The sequence below is a fragment of the Elephas maximus genome, chromosome 7, assembly GCF_024166365.1.
Source record: "Elephas maximus indicus isolate mEleMax1 chromosome 7, mEleMax1 primary haplotype, whole genome shotgun sequence".
In the NCBI taxonomy this organism is placed as follows: Eukaryota; Metazoa; Chordata; class Mammalia; order Proboscidea; family Elephantidae; genus Elephas; species Elephas maximus.
Genome location: NC_064825.1, coordinates 89427555 through 89444757, shown reverse-complemented (window position 1 = coordinate 89444757; position 17203 = coordinate 89427555). Strand labels below are relative to the sequence as shown.

At 47.6% G+C, this 17203-nt stretch overlaps 1 protein-coding gene across 1 annotated transcript in view; it reads left to right on the top strand.

Moving 5' to 3' along the window:
• Positions 1–17203, top strand: part of ABTB2 (ankyrin repeat and BTB domain containing 2) — a 198657-nt gene that overhangs the window by 137181 nt on the left and 44273 nt on the right. Inside the window, exons 2-3 of the mRNA XM_049889385.1 lie at positions 5278–5424; positions 14572–14785. Of these exons, the coding sequence (XP_049745342.1) occupies positions 5278–5424; positions 14572–14785 (361 nt within the window). The remainder of the gene's footprint in view (positions 1–5277; positions 5425–14571; positions 14786–17203) is intronic.

Genomic DNA, 17203 nt, shown 5'->3' with positions numbered 1-17203 from the left:
ATTTAAAACTGTATGTGGTGGTGGCGGGGGGTGTTGTTATAGCTCTAAGAGAAACCAGAGGAAATGGTAATAATAGGATTTATTTGTTCTGCTGTCGACAATCCAGAAGTTAAATGGTGGAAGGAAAGGGAAAAAAAAAAAATGGCTTTCAGGGGTACACTTCAGTGCTAGAGCACACCCAGGGGTCAGTGGGAGACTAGAATCCCAGTGCTGGAGACCTCAGGGGAAGCCACCAAATCCACACCTATATTTTACAGAGAAGTGAATGAAATCCCCATCAATTCGGACTTTTGGCTCAGCCCTGCTGCTGAAAAACCTGTACTCTGAAAGTCTGGTTCACCAACCAGTGTGCAGTCTGTCTGCTTCTGGCTGGGTGCTGGCCTGGAGAAGACAGGTGCCTCTGCAAGCTGAAACCTGGGTTGAATTCCTGGTTGGCAGCCACCAGTGAGAAGGTGGGCTGCCCTTGTCTTGTGTTCCCCATCTAACTAAATGGCGCCATCTCTGGGCACGGCTGGAGAATCACCTGGGAAGGAACCTGGGAAGGAGAGTGTTGTCCTTCCCCCAGGACTAAAGCCAAGTGAGCAGCATTCACAAAGTAGTTTAGAAAAAGGACCAGGTGTGCTTAGCTTTCTTAACGCCACTGATTTCCTCTGGGGCTCTGGGAACTTTTCCAGTTTTCTGGCAGGATTATTTTCCTCCCTAAATTTCAGAGAAGGAAAGAAGAATATTACCTTTTTTTTTTTTTTTATTGTGCTTTAGATGAAGGTTTACAGAACAAATTAGTTTCTCATTAAACAATTAATACACATTGTTTTGTGGCATTGGTTGCCAACCCTGTGGCATGTCAACACTCCACTTCTCGACCTTGGGTATCATCTATCTTAACTGTGGAAAGGAGTTTGAATTTCTTCAGAGCATTAAGTCAGAGTGACACAACCAGAGTAAGAAATGGTGGCCTGAACTGAGGTCAAGACAGTATAGATTTTTTGTTGATATTTAGGCTGTAAAAGCCACAAGGCTTGGTGGTTGATTGGTGGGGGAGGGTGGAGTTGATAAGAATGACTCATAGGGTCTCTCACTGGACAACTGGGTGGACCTGGTGCTGCACTCAGGACAGTGGAGCAGGTGGCTTTGGGGAAAGATATAACGAGTTCCGAGATTCAAGAGTTGGACAACCAGAATGAGAAAAGTTAAGCGATGGAAGATTATGGTTTATGGTTCTACATAGAGACTGAGAAATGCAGAGACTCCATGTACAAAGTATATTCGAGTGGAACATTGTTTCAAGAGCAATGCTGGTTTTGTAGAAGAGGTGGGCAAAGGATAACTTGGTCGTGCTTACTGCTGCCCACACTGTGATTCACTTCACAGGAACACTAATCTGAGTGATGCTTGCCGGTTTTCTCTGTAACTTTTTACAGAGTTCAGCAGGGATGATTTTGGGCATCTGTATTAACTAAGACAGGGATAATAGGAGACATTCCAGCACACTTTCTTCCATCATGACTGAAATAGATCATTTCCCCTAAGGATTTTTTTTTTACTAAATGGAGGGGGGCGGAATAAACGCCCTTTTTTTCCTTTTTTTAATCCCCTCTTCCAGGATGACCTTGCCTTGGGCCCATATCTTAAGTGTGGGAATTTGTGTGGGGAAAAGAAGGCCTCAGAATGCCGAGAGCATTTAAAGCAAATGTTTTCCATCTCCAGTGAGAATTGCTAAGGAACAAGCTTATGTGGGAGAGGGAAGAATTTAGGAGTGACATAAAGAAAGCTTTCTTAAGGAGCCTATTTGGAAGGCAAGCTATGGGATTGAATTCTGGGAAGATCGGACAGAATAAGAGAAAAAGCCATTTCGGTCTGTAGGGTTTCCTGGGAGGCCTCTAGGGATCCTTGGCAGGAGGTACCTGGAGACCCATTTGAAGGAAAGTCATATTTCTGAATCTTACCTTGAATTTCCTCCTATCAAACCCCAGGCCCAAACTGAACCCCTCTTCTCTCAAATATTGTAGGTGCCACTTAACTCGCTAAAGGACAAGGTGGCCAAAATTAGAATATCATCACATTTCGGCAGTTTGAGAATCATGAGATTGAAGTTCTAGCCCCAGTTCAATTTCTGACCCTTAGTAACCTTGAGCAAGTCACTTAACTTTTTTAGGCTTCAGTTTCCTCATCTGCAAGTTGGTTGAGAGTTAATTGTACCTCATGGGGTTTTGAGGGATTAAACGTGGTAATATATATAAAGTGGTTATCACAGGGCCTGACACAGAGGAAGCAGTCAATGAAAGTCAGCTGTGGCCATTGTTATACCGGCCGTTCCAGCTACCTTGTTGGAAGAACAAATTAGTGTGAAGTCTTTAAAAAGTAAAAGGTACTACGCAAAAGCTGTGATGCTATCAGTGAGTATTATTAATAATAGGCTCATAATTACTTTTGCTACAGTATTAAGTGAGAGCCCCTTTGGGTGGTGATGACTGGGAAAATGGGAACAATTATTAATGGAGCTGCCAGCTCCTGTTACTGGATCCATTGACATAATATTTCTCCTTGGGAATCCTTTGACAAATCAGCTGAATTTCCTATTCCCTTGCCCTAAGCACTGTAAATTTGATCCACATGTCCCCAGTGTTGTTTCTGTAGGTTAATAATGGAGAAAAGAGGAGGAGAGGGGCCTGCACTAGGCCTCTGGGTGTGTGTAGAAACTCTCCGAGCTGTTTGGTCTGTCTGTGGGTTTTCTCTTGTCATGGAGTAGTTTTTTCTTCAGTTTCCCTTTTTTAGTGCCTGGAGCCAGTTCCTCCTAATGTGTTTGGTTTCTCTGCTGTCAGGAGGGTTTCTGCTTTAGGGAACTGGGGCCCCCAGCAGGGGGATGGGGGAGACCCCACCATGCCCCCTCCTCCTCCCACAGAAACAAACTTTGAGGAAGTGCTTTGATGCGGTGCTTTCCCGAGTCAGCTCCAGATGTGATGGGAGGGGTAGCTGAAGCTCAGAGGGGTAGGCCTCTACCATGCCCAGGCAGCAGCTCTGGGGCAGAGCACTGTGAGGCTGCATGAAGGGGAGGCTCAGGGGAAGGGCAGGCTAGGAGGGCAATATTTATCTTCCTACATACTGACCTTTGACCTATGGAGTGGTCAAAGAATACTGCCAGCACCTGGGCAGGAGTTGGACTGCCACGTGTGTTTACCCCAAGGAAGAGTAACATGCAGGGTTCAGCAAGAGGGTATCCGTGAGTGAAACAGGCAGTATTGGTACATGTATACGCCACCAAATAGGGACAGCTATGGGTAGGCCTTGGTGGTGTTTTCAGCATACTCTGGACTTAGAGAGAGTCCCTGGGTAGTGCAAACAGTTAACATGCCTGGCTACTAACTGAAAGGTTGGCAGTTGGAGCCCACCCAGAGGTGCCTCGGAAGAAAGACCTGGTGGTCTATTTCTGGAAAATCAGCCACTGAAAACCCTATGGAGCACAGTTCTACTCTGACACACATAGGGTCACCATGAGTTGGAGTCAAATCAATGGCAGCTGGTTAAGTATACACATTCTAGAGCCGGTCAGACCTAATTTGAATCCTAGCTCTACCACTTACTTGAGCAAGTTATTCAGACTCTCTGAATATCCCCAGAACCCACTCCTGTGGAGTCAGTTCTGACTCATAGTGACCCTGTAGGACAGAAAAGAACTGCCCCATTTCCTAGGCTGAAATCTTTACTGGAGAAGATCACCAGGTCTTTTTTCCCTTGGAGCAGCAGGTGGGTTTGAACCGCTGAACTTTCAGGTAGCAGCCGAACGCTAACCATTGCACCACCAGGGCTCCTAAGCGAGGCATAGAGAGGTTACGTAACTTGCCCAAGATTGCACCATTGGTTAAGTGGCAGAGCGAGAATTACAAACTGAAAAGTTCAAGCCCCAAGCCCCTGCCTTAACCACTGTGCTGCATGCCCCGTTGCTATTATTGTAGTTGCTGAATCTCTCCTGGGCCAGATAGGAAACCCTAACTTAGATTTGGCCACATCCCAGGGGCTCTCCAGTTATCTCAAGGAATTTTAAGAGATTTTCCCAAACATGATAGATTAAATTCCTGTGGGTATTTTTCTTTAATAAAAAAAAAAAAAGTGTTAGGGGGTTGGACAAAGTAGATGCAACGATAAAAGAAAGAGCAGTTACCAAAATTTGGGAATCCCTGTTCTAGGCTCTGATTGTTACTTAAAATCTTGTTGGCCACATAAGTTTGAGAACCAGCATGAAATTCTAAACCTGTCTGATTTCGCTTTTCTGGTGCTTTCTAAGAAGCCACACAGCGAGTGGGAGAAATGTGCAAGCTGTCACCCTCTGGGATTGTTTCTGACAGTTCTGCTTCTCTCTTGTTGAAGTGTTAATGAAAAGCACTAATTGGACTTGGCCAGGAGGTGGGACGCACCCCTTCTTGGTGTCAGAAGGCAGCGCCCCTTTTCTGTGGTTTCCCCCCAGCCTCTTTCTTGACCTAAAGGAGGAGAGAGGGGGCGGTACGGGGAAGTGAGAGGACTCCGAGGGTGATGTGGCCCTTCTGACTCAGCCGTCTCTTGAGCCCTGTGAAGATAAAGCTAGGTCTCCTGGTGATCCTGGAACCTGGGCCAAGTCAGGCACTTTAAACAGTCACTGAATGAAGCAGTGAGTGAGTGAATGAATGAACAAATGAAGGCTTTCTTAGCCCACGAGCCTAAGTAGGCCAGTCCCTTGTGCAGCTCCAAGAAAGAGCACTCTCAGTGGTGTCATCAGGCAATTTGCTGTCATTGCTCAGTATTCTATTCCTGAGAATTATCCATGTTGATGCAGGTAACTCATACTCTTTCATTTACAGTAGTGTAGGAATTACTGTGTGAAGACATCAACATTCATTCATCGTTCGTTTATTTGTCTCATGAAGGGCATTTAGGCTGCCCCCCACCCCCCACTGTTTTTTTTTTTTTGTGCCTGGTACATGGTTACTGCTTAATAAATATTATTGGATGAAAAAGAAAGAGGAAGAGAGAGGCAGAAAGGGAGGAAGAAAGAAGGAAGGTAGGGAGGTAAGTCCGTCTCTGCTTGCTTAAAACCACGGCTACAAGTGAGCCACACCTTACTACTTTGGACCCCATAGCACCATCCTCAGTGAAAGGTCCCATGTCTTCAAGGCTAAAAGAGATTTGCCCGCTGACCTGCTTTCCCAAGAGAAGGGGAGCAGGGCCGAGACCTGGCCATCACCGGTGAGGTCTCGGGAGCTTTTCCTCCTTCCCAAGTGTGACCTATCCACCTTGTTTCCCCAGGTGTACTCTCCCTCCCCGCCTACTTCAGTCCCTACAACGGTGGGTCCCTGGGCCACGATGAGCGGGCCGATGCCTACGCCCAGCTGGAACTCCGGACCCTGGAGCAGTCTCTCCTGGCCACCTGTGTGGGGAGCATCTCAGAGCTGAGTAAGTGTGGCAACCATGTCAAGCCAGGGGGAAGGCAGGGAAGGGGTTGCCTTCTGGATTCTGTTCTCTTCCTCTTAATCCACCCCTTGCCTTCCCTGAAATCTAGATCCTTCTAGGCCAGAGGTGGCAAACTGGGGGCCCACAGACATGTATGGTTTGGCCAGCATGTTGATTTCATCCCACACAGATCTGGATTTCTGGTTTCTCTTGAAAAATCAGTTGATCTAGCAGCATTGTGCCTATTCCTCACCTTGCTCCAGACCTTGTTATCTGACAGCTGGCCTACTTCGTTCATTTCATCTGCCTAGCCAAAACCAGTTAGCCAGTTGCCATCAAGTGGATTCCCGACTCATGGCGACCTTATGTGTGTCAGAGTAGAACTATGCTCCACAGGGTTTTCAATGACTGATATTTTGGAAGTAGATAACCAGACCTTTCTTACACGGCACATCTGAGTAGACTCAAACCTCTAACCTTTCAGTTAGCAACTGTGTTAACTGTTTACACCACCCAGGGACTCCAAAAGGCTCTGCATTTACAGCCAATACTTTTTTTTTTTTTTTTAAAGAAATTACCCCTGAAACTTCAATATAAAAAAGGAGATAAAAACAGAGCTACTCTGAATGTCTGGGGTCCTAAAAGCTTGTGAGCAGCCGTCTAAGATACTCCACTGGTCCCACCCTGTCTGGAGCAAGGGAGAATGAAGAAAATCAAAGACACAAGGGAAAGATTAGTCCAAAGGACTAATGGACCACAACTACCACAGCCAAGCCAGACGGAGTCCCAACATAACTAGATGGTGCCCAGCTACCACCACCAACTGCTCTAACAGAGATCACAGACAGAGCTGGAAAAAAATGTAGAATAAAATTGTAACTCACAAAAAAAGATCAGACTTACTGGTCTGACAGAGACTGGAGAAACCCCGAGAATATGGTTCCCAGACACCCTTTTAGCTCAGTAATGAAGTCACCCCTAAGGTTCATCCTTCAGCCAAAGATTAGACAGGCCCATAAAACAAAACGAGACTAAATGGGCACACCAGCCCAGGGGCAAGGACTAGAAGGCAAGAGGGGGCAGGCAAGCGGGTAATGGGGAATCCAAGGTCGAGAAGGGGAGAATGGTGACATGTCGTGGGATTGGCAACCAGTGTCACAAAACAATATGCGTACTAATTGTTTAATGAGAAACCAATTTGCTCTGTGAACCTGCACTAAAGTAAAAAAAAAAGCAGAGCTACTCTGGCTGGAAGAGGGCGTGGTTGGGTGGGTCCTGTCCCTCTTCACTGCTCAGTCCTAGACCTGCAGGGGCCTGGCCATCTCCCAGGACCTCAGTGCTCCGTGGAATACAGTGGAAACCTATTGATCTTAGGTCATTACTATTTGACAGCTGCTTCACGAACACATTAGAAGATAAGAAATTCCACCTTTCTTCTGGTCTCTCCCTCTTGTTACCCCAATTATATGAGAAATCGCCCCACACACTCTGCCTCCTTAGTTCTCTCTCATTCTGTCGTGAGACCAGCCGGTGGGCAGTGACATACACCAAGGGTTGTGGCACACAGTATGGGAAGAGACAGAGGGTCACTCCTCTCCAGCCTTCTCCATTTGTGACTTCTTCGCAATTTCTGGGCCCCAAACAGTGATAAACCTTTCTGTTTCTTCAGGACACGGCTTCCTCTCTCCCTCCATTCTTCTTTTGCCTTCCCAGAACAGGAAGTGAGGGTGCCTAGTTCAAGGTCACAGAGCCGTTCCATACTGGGACAAGGAGAGAAAGTGAGATCCGGTTCTCTGTCTCTTGGCTGTATTACAGCAGTCAGGGCTGGCATGGCACCTGGGTCACCAGTCCCCTTTGAGGGGCACTGCAGAAGTGGCTCCAGGGTGTGGGTAAGTTTCAGCTCCTACCACATGGACCCTCAGATTGTCTTTGGGGCCACAAAAAGTCAAGGTTTCCTTGGACTCTCCTGCCCTTAGGACTGTAAGGGATGCACTTAGCCCTCTCAATCCACTGGAGAATGCCTTGGTTTTGTTTTGCTTTTTGAGCATTAATTGAGCACTAACTATGTGCATAGCACCATTCGAGGGATATTCACATTACCTCATTCATTCCTCACAACAGCTCGGTGAGGTGTGTCCTAAGAGGAAACCGAGGCTTAGGAAGAAAAATGATTTTCCCAAAGTCAGATCATGTGTCTGGCTTCAGCTACCACACTTTCAATTGCTTAGTGCCATGGGCTTCCTAGATATGGTTAGCAGCCTGGCCACCAGCATCTCAGGGCAGGAGAGGTCAAGATGGGAGTCTGAACTTTGCTTCTTCTCTTGGTGACCTCCGTGCCCATGACAGTTCACAGCCTAGCACAAGGGGAGCAGCACCTCAGCATTGAAAATATTCCTTCAGGGGGATTCTGTCCTTACCGCTTAGCCCAGGAACCAGGTCCTATTGGTTCTATACCTTCTAAAACTCCCCAGAGTTTTAGCATGCCCCCTTTACCACCTCCATTGCTCCCAACTTCACCCAAGCCAGGGCTGTTTAAAACATAGCGGATCATGTCACTCTTCTGCTCAACACCCCACCCCCTTCCCCAATCAGCTGATTCAGTAAATTCCAAAATCCCCACCACAGCCTGAGGTCCAGTGTAAGATCTGGTTTTTCATCTACCACTCTTGTTGACCGCGCTCCAGCCATCCCAGCCTCCTGGCCAAGTCTGCTCCCACTTCATGCAGGGCCCTTGCATTAGCTGTTCCCTCTGCCTGTGACATCCCCCTGCCCAGATACCCAAATAAATTGCTCCTTCACTTCCTTCAAGTCTTTGCCCAAATGGTAACTTATCAGACAGACCTTCCCTGTCAGAATGAGCACCCCACCCTCATTACTCTGTCTCCCTCTTTTGGCTTTGGTTTTATGCAAAAATGCTTGTTATGGATTGAATTGTGTCTCCCAAAAATGTGTGTCAACTTCTCTAGGCCATGATTTCTAGTATTGTGTAGTTGTCCACCATTTTGTGATCTGATATGTATCTTGTGTGTTGTAAATCCTAACCTCTATGATATTAATGAGGCAGAATAGAGACAGTTGTGTTAATGAGACAAGACTCAACCTACAGGATTGGGTTGTATCTTGAGTCAGTCTCTTCTGAGATGTAAAAGAGATAATTGAGCAGAGAAGAGAGGGACCTCACACCATCAACAAAGAAGAGGTGGGAGTGGAGTACATCCTTTGGACCTGGGGTCCCTGCACTGAGAAACTCCTAGGCCAGGGGAAGATTGATGACAAGGACCTTCCCCTGGAGCCAACAGAGACAGAAAACCTTTCCCAGGAACTGGCACCCTGAATTCAGACTTCTAGCCTCCTAGACTGTGAGAGAATAAGTTTTTATTTGTTAAAGCCATCCATTTGTGGTATTTCAGTTATAGCAGCACTAGGTAACTAATATACCATGGACTGCCAAAAGAACAAACAAATCCATCTTGGAAGAAGTACAACCTGAATGCCCCTTAGAAGCAAGAATGGCGAGACTACATCTCACATACTTTGGACATGTTATCAGGAGGGATCAGTCCCTGGAGAAGGACACCATGCTTGGTAAAGTAGAGGGCCAGCAAAAAAGAGGAAGACCCTCAACAAGATGGATTGACACAGTGGCTGCAACATTGGGCTCAAACATAACAATGATTCTGAGGATGGTGTAGGACCAGGCAGTGTTCCATTCTGTTGTGCACAGGGTTGCTATGAGTCGGAATCAACTCGACAGCACCTAACAACAACAGATAACTAAGACAGCACTTATCACCACTTGACATTTATTTTATATTTGTTTGTAAATAGTTTATCATCTCTCCTCTGACTAGAATGTCAGCTTCATGAGAGTAGAGACTTTATTTTGTCCACGGCTATATCCCAGAGCTTAGGATAGTGTGTTGCACATAGAATACCTGATGATTTGTGTATGTTTGTGTGTTTGTGTGAAGGAATGAGTTCTATCCCACCTAATGTTTGTCTCCTAAATCTCACCTAGGATTGGCCCACATCCTGGCCCAGACACTCTTTGGGGCCGAGAGAAGTATCCCTATAGCATCTTTTCACAGACAACAAAACAGGCTATGCCGTGTGCCAAGATGCCCCAACTCCTACCCTCTGAAACCAGGGTTTCCACTAACCTGTGATAAAGGAGGGAGGAGGCAGAGGTGGAGGCAGATACTGTAGATTTTCTCCGAGACTAAAGAACTGAAAGAGGCTGGTGATACTCGGCACTGGCTTCTTGGTTCCTGAAGGTTTACCCTGGCGTTAACTTGCATTAGCTCTGTGCCTCACCAAGACCAGCCTGCCAGGTCAGTTCAGAAGTTTCATTCTTGCATCGGGTTCAGCTGCACAGGGAGCCTGGGCACTTGTGTTTTTCGCTGTCCCTCTCCACCCATGAACATTTAAAAGGAAGGAAATAAGAAATAGACTAATCACGTCTTCCTAAAGGTGACCAGATGTTGTAGGCCTTATTTGGAAGACAGCACTGAATTCCAGACTCTGGCCTGCTGTTTTTATTTGATGGCTCATAATGAGCTTTGGAAAGAACAGAGTGAAACCTGCACTACCTCTAATCAAGTCTCCCGTGGATAACAAGGGGAGAGCGTTGGTTTTCCATGCCTGCTGGGTGTTTCTGGGCTTCAGGCTGAGGTGTCATCCAAGCTTAGGAACAATTGAGTCTCAAGTACAAGGAAGTTTCAGAAGAACCTCTGTGCTAAACTCGTGCTAAACCAAGAGACTAGCACAGCGTGGGACAGTGGGGATTTTTAACCCCCACTCTGTTGCAGACTGGAAATTTTATAAAATGCAATAAAAAAATGAATGTCTAGACCAGACTTACTAGTCTGACAGACTGGGGAAACCCCAAGAGTATGGCCCCCAAATACCCTTTTAACTCAATACTGAAGTCACTCCTGAGGTTTACCCCTCAGCCAAAGATTACACAGGCTCATAAAACAAAACGAGACTAAAGGGGCACACCAGCCCAGGGGAAGGATGAGAAGGCAGGAGGGGACAGGAAAGTTGCTAATAGGGAACCCAAGGTTGTGAAGGGGAGAGTGTTAACATCTTGTGGGGTTGGCAACCAATGTCACAAAACAGTATGTGTATTGTTTAATGAGAAACTAATTTGCTCTGTAAACCTTCATCTAAACCATAATAAAAAAATTATTTGAATGAAAGTTAAAAAAGAATGTTTAGAAGAATGAAGTAAAAAGATGTGCAAAATGAGAGCCCAATTTTTAAATTATTATTAGGTGTAAAATTACCATGTCAAATTGCTACAAATGTTTTTTTAAGGCTCACTCTCCATTTCCAGAGGGTCTCTGGGTAGTACAAATGGTTAACACACTTGGCTACTAACTGAAAGGTTAGAGGTTCAAGCCCACCCAGAGGTGCTTCAGAAGAAAGGCCTGGAGATCTACTTCTGGAAAATCAGCCATTGAAAACCCTGTGGAGCACGCAGGGTTGCCATGAGTCAGAGTTAACGGCAACTGGTACTGGTTTCCATTTCTGAACCTGTTGGGAACCAGCAACAGACAGTTTGTGGACCCACCCCAGTCTGCAGACCATACATCAATGCAGACCATGCTTTTTAAGTAACAATGTGTGGCATCAAGAACATGGGTTTAGGAAACAGAGACCCTTAGATCAAGTGCTGGCTAATCCACTTACTCGTTGTGCAACTGGGACAGATCAGTTCTGTGCGCCTGTTTCCTCGTGTCTAAAAAGGAAGTACCTCTCTTACACGGTGGTTGTAAAGATTAAATGCAATTTTATCTATCTTTTCATGTCTATCATGAGGCCTAGAAAATGTAAGGTGGCAGGGAGGAAAAAAGTCAGCCCCGAGTATCCACAGTGAGCTGCTTTCTCTGGAGATGAACGTGGATTGCAGAGCTGTGCAAGTTTCTAGACACCCAGTCAGGGTTGTCCCACAGGCTTCTGTCATTTTGGTCGTTGAGAGGCACTGACCACAGATAGGAGAAGGCCCTGGTGGTACAACGGTTAAGTGTTTGACTGCTAACGAAAAGGTTGGCAGTTCGAATCTACCAGGCGCTGCTTGGAAACCCTATGGGGTAGTTCTACTCTGTCATATAGGGTTGCTATGAATCAGAATCCACTTGCTGGCAATGGGTTTGGTTTTTTTAGTTTTGACCATAGGGGGGCTTGGAGCAAAGAGCTTTCTGTCTCTAGCTGTCATTCTGCTGCTGTTCTTGTTTCCCTTAACCTCCCCCAGAGTCTCGTTCCTGGCCTCCCTTTTAGGAAAGGCTTAGGAGGAGCTTCTGTTTCTTTCCTGATTTTCTTGCCTGCATTCTGGCTAGAAATGTGCTGCCAATGGGTTCTACACCAATAACAATAAAACGACTATAAAAATAATTAATGATAATGACTTCTACCTCGCCAAGCCTTTGAAATGACGACGTTTCAGCAAGCGTTCTCTTTGATGCTATCACAGACTGTTTCATTTCTCTTTCTTGTGGTCCTGTAGTCCTGCCAAAAGTTATAACATTGAGACCTGGAGAAACAGGAGCCAGGTGTCAACTTATTGCTGCATTCTCACCCTAGCTGTGTGAGACGGATCAGCCTGGTGGTTGCTGATGCCAGTTTCTACCACCCAGGAGCCCAGAGGGCAGGACTGGGATCTGGTATTGCAGGGCTGAGACTCCTCCTGTCCTGGGAAATGTGGGACAGTGCTTGCCTGCAGGCAGAGGTCCTAGAAGAAAGAGCACACAGCAAGTGGCCTATAGGATAGAATAATAATAGTAACACTAATAATAATGTTACTTTTAACCTTTACAAAGTACATACTCCATGCCAAGTACTGTGTTAAATGCTTTACATTTATTATTTCTTTGAATCCTCAAAGCGTGTAGAGTAGATGCTCTTGTTTCCACTTTATAGATGAGGAAACCACGGCTAAGATAGGTAACTCACGTAAGGCCACCCAGTTAGAAAGTAGCAGAGCCATGGTTTGAAACCAGGTGTGTCTGACTCTGAGATCTGTGCTCTTACCACTTTACCTGAAAAAAAAAAAAAACCCATTGCTGTCAAGTTGATTCCGACTCATAGTAAACTTGACTGGCTCTTAGAATCACTGAGGGAACTTTTACAAAGTACAGATGCCCAGGCACAGCCTAGACGGATTGAATCGGAGGCTTGGGGAATGGGACCCAGGTGTCAGTAACTCAGCTGGTTTGCCAGGAGGGCAGCCCAGGCAGCTGAGCTACAGTGGCAAAGACGAGGGAGGGAGTGAAGGCTTGGGGGTGGGGGATCAGGAAGACTTTCCAGTGGAGCTCTCCAATTCCAGGAGTTTCATTCATCCCTGCTTGGAGACCAAATGTAGTTGCTGTGGTTATCGTGGGAGAGTTTGGCAGCTGGTGGGCTAAAATAAAGCCCCAGCAGAGCTTGTATTTAAAAGTGAAATGAATGTGTGAGGCTATTCCTACACTCATTCACCAAATGTTTGCTGAGCACCCCTTACGCAGTAGACCTGTGTGGGGTGCTGGAGACACAACAGAACGGAGCCTACAGGCCAGTGTCAGACTCACAGAAGCCGTGTGACAAAGGTTAATTGAATAAATTAATGAATTTGTTCGGTCGTACATTTAGTGATACTTCACTGGCCAAATTACAGCTTATCGCCTTCAGGTAAGCTGAGCCCCGAGGCTTTCTGTGGACAGGGCTATCGGTGAGGAGTCACCCAGATAGGGGCGAAGCTGACCTCTCCCCCACCCCCAGTTCTCAGGCCTCAGGAGAAGGAACAGGCACCACCTTTCCCAGAATGGAGGTGCACAGGTGCCTGAGGCTATTTCAGCCCATCCTTTCTCAGCATTGTGGCCTCACACAATGATGGGACATTTCCTGCCCTGGCTGGCTGGAAGGATATTGAAAAGACATGACTTGAGCATAAATATAACACAGGATATGGGACCCTGAAGACCCCATGGACTTCAAAAGGGCAGGGCAGCAGCCCAGGCACAGTTATGAACTTTGGGGTCAAACAGGCCTGGATTTAAATGTAGCCACCACCCCCCACCCCATTACTAGCCATGTGACCCTGGCTAGTTAACTCCACCTGTGTTCAGTGCAGCACCCTGGGCTCAGTGAATGTTTCTTTACTGAATAAGCTTCAATTTCTTCATCTGTGCAGCATGGATAACGCTTGACCCCTAAAGCTGTAAGGGGCAGTGGTAGAATTCTCGTCTTCTATGTAGCAGCCCCAGGTTCCATTCCCGGCCAGTGTGCCTCATGCAGCGCCACCACCCATCTGTCAGAGGAGACTTGCTTGTTACTGTGATGCTGAACAGGCTTCAGCAGAGCTTTCAGACGAAGGCAGACTAGGAAGAAAGGACTGGTGATCTACTTCCAGAAATCAGTCGCTGAAAGCCCTGTGTATCACAACGGTCCAATCCACAGCCGATCGTGGGGATGGCACAGGACCGGGCAGTGTCTCATCCCGTTGGGCAACAGCCGATCATGGGGATGGCACAGCACCGGGCAGTGTCTCATCCCGTTGGGCATGGGATCACCATGAGTCAGGGCCAGGTTGATGGCAGCTAACAACAACAACAGGGTTGTAAGGATCAAATTAAATCATCTCTCTGAGGAATTGAGTAATTGGCAGATAGGGAGCGCTCAGTATAAGCTGGTGGTGATGGTGGTTGTAATTAAGGTGGTGGAGATGGAGGTACCTTCTCTGCTAAACTAACTGGGTGCTTTGCCCCACAGCGCAGCGGAGACTCCTCAGAGCCTAGAGCTGGTTGTTAGAGGCTGGGAGAAGAGGCTGACCGAGTTTCCCTTGGTCAGATCGCCAGGGAAAGCTGTGGGGTGGTGGAGAAAGTGGGGATGTTGAAAAAGAAACCATATTAGCATAAGTTCTGGCAGAGACCAGCCCTGACAAGTATTTAATTCAGCTGTTAAGTCAAGACTGGAAATGAAAGGGAAACTAAGCTGCTATTGTGCCTCTAGGTGACAGTTTCAACCTCTGCCTATTGGCTCCAGGGTAAACAGTCATTAAGCGTGTGAAGGGAGCTGATTCTCCTCAGCCACAGACATCCTTGGAGGAGTGTAGGCTGTGTACTCAGACTTTGTTTTCTCTTTTCTCTCCCTCCCTTTCTGCCCCCTCCCCAGGTGACCTGGTCTCTCGTGCCATGCACCACATGCAGGGACGCCACTCCCTGTGTCCAGGCACCAGCCCTGCCCGTCAGGCCCGCCAACCACCTCAGCCTATCACCTGGTCCCCCGACGCCCTCCACACGCTGTACTACTTCCTACGGTGTCCACAGATGGAGTCCATGGAGAACCCCAACCTGGACCCCCCGAGAATGACCCTGAACAATGAACGGTAGGCATCCTCCAAGGGCTGAGCACCTCGTGGGGCATGCTGCCAAGTGTGTGTTGATTGACTGAGTGACCAGCAAGGTCAGAAAAGAGCCTTGGGGCCTGATCCCGGAGCAGGGCTGCATTGCAGACCTATGAAGAGATGGCCTGACTTGGGCTTGTGCTGGGGATTGGGTGGAGGAAGGCCTAGTCTTGTGTGTAGGAGGGTGCAGCCCAGTGTCACTGAGGCAGAAGTAGGCTTCAGACTCCATCATGGGTTTGCCAGCTCTAGCACTCCCTAGCTGGGTCTCTGGAATACAGCTGCCCGTTTTATACAATGAAGTGTTCACACTGCCTGAGAAGGTAGGATTGAGAACTGAGTGAGCTAATGCTCTGAGAAAAAGCACTTAGGAAAGTGGCTGGTCCTCTGTCAGTGGCAGCAGTCTGCTTTTTAGATGACGATGATATCCCTGTTGTCATTGTCATTTTAGAAGTCTTAGGCATGTTTTGCCCTGTCCACTCATTTTACAAATGGGGGTGTCATGGCCTTGGCAAGTTTTCTGAGTAATTGAGCAGCCCCAGAATGCAGGCCGTCTGGCTACTCTCCTAGTACTCTTTCGAGAGGGTCCCAGCCCTTTCCCAGCCGGGGCCAGGGCCACCAAGAACAGATGTACAGGATATGCACTGCACAAGATGACCCAGTGAGGGACACAAGTTAGGACTGCTCACTGCACTGTCTGCATGTCAGCCTGAGGACAGGATGCCTTTTCTAACTGATCTCCTTAGGACAGCCTACATGCATACTCTCATTTAATGCACACACTACCAGGCTCTTTGAAGCCCCATCTTACAGATGAGTAAGTGGAGGCACAGAGAGGTTTAGTAACTTGCCAAATCACACAGGCTGTGCTTGTAACCACTACACCATACTGTCTGCCATTAACAGAGGCTAAAAGCAACAATAGCCTAGTACACACACAAAGTGAGTTTCCAGTAAATGCTGCCACTGATATTATTCTTGCTGTCATTCTTATAGCATCATTGTTTTATTTCTCTGGGAGACTGCGGGTGTGTACAGGGCACAGGGAGGTGGCCCTGAGCCTAACCAAGGGCAGAGAAGGCAGCAGGTGGAGGCCCCAGCATCCTGAAGGAGACAGACACCAGGGAGCTAGAGCCAGAGTGCAGACCCTAAGCCCCAGCTGTTTCTGCTTTGTGGAGAAATTGTGGTGGTGGCAGGAGATGACTGGGAAGGAGAAAGGGCAAGGGAAGCATCTGGGGAGGAGGAGGAGGCTTGCTTATTGTTCTGGAAGGATCCTAAGGATGCTAGGCTGTGGCCTGGTCACCCAAGCAAAGGCGACTGGAAGAGAACAAGGAGCCTTCTTCGGACCTCCTGCCCCAGAGGGCAGCTTAGCCCTCGGCTGTGACCAGGACTGTTGGCTATGCAGGGGGCAGGCAGGCTGCCAGGGAGCTGCTCCCCTGCTGACACTGTGCCAGGTCCTGTTGGACGCCTTTGTAACATCCCTCTGGGCTTTCTCCTGGGACAACTCACAATCCCTGATACTCCAAAACACAGCATCAGGATTTCTTTATGATCCGATTTGCTTGTCTGTACGTGGTTGTAACAACTGAGTTTGAATGGTCACATACCTGCATGGATGTGTTTAAATATCTAATGTTTAAAAACCACACTGTGGCACAAATAAATTTGGAGCAAAGGTATTTTCCATGAATCATACCAAGTGAGTAGTAAGGTAGGAAAAAAGAATTTAAAATCTTCACATTTTGGCTCTAAAAGGAGGTCACCCTAAAAATTCCCCAGGCAAGCAGACAGCCCGACAGCTCTATGGCCTGGCACCTGGCTGCCAAGACCAGTCTTTCGCTCCCTCAGATGTCCTCTGCTGGCACTGAGTCCTGGGGGCACTGAGCTCCCACTACCACTGTAGACCAGCCCCGTGTCTCCTCGAGTTGCCACCACCCCGCTGTCCTCACCAGAGCTCTGGGGAAACCCTCTCTCCTTGTGCAAAAAGTAGCTGGAGCTTGTTAGGGTCCCAGTGTGACAGAGCTTTGCTTTTGTGAATTTGGGCATCACTATCTCTGTCTCTCCATTTCTGTCTCTTTCTCTCAGTCTCTCTCTCTCTCCCCCAATCCTCTTTCATTCCCTGGAAGCTCCTTCTTCTGACTTACCTCAGGAGCATGGGGGGACTGAGTCTGCCCAGTCAGAACTGGACAGAGTCTCTGACCCCAGGTGTGACAGTGGGTGTCTGGCCCTGGAGACCTTCTGTTTGGGGATTTGAGGCCTTCTGGATCTACTGGGCTGTCTGAGTAGACTCTTTAACTACCTAGCACATGTGGGCTAAGAGCTCAGTTTGGGGACATGGGTGCCACTCAAGTCTTTGTTCACCTGTTTTTTCTTTTGAAGAAACGTTCCCAAATCCATTCTAAT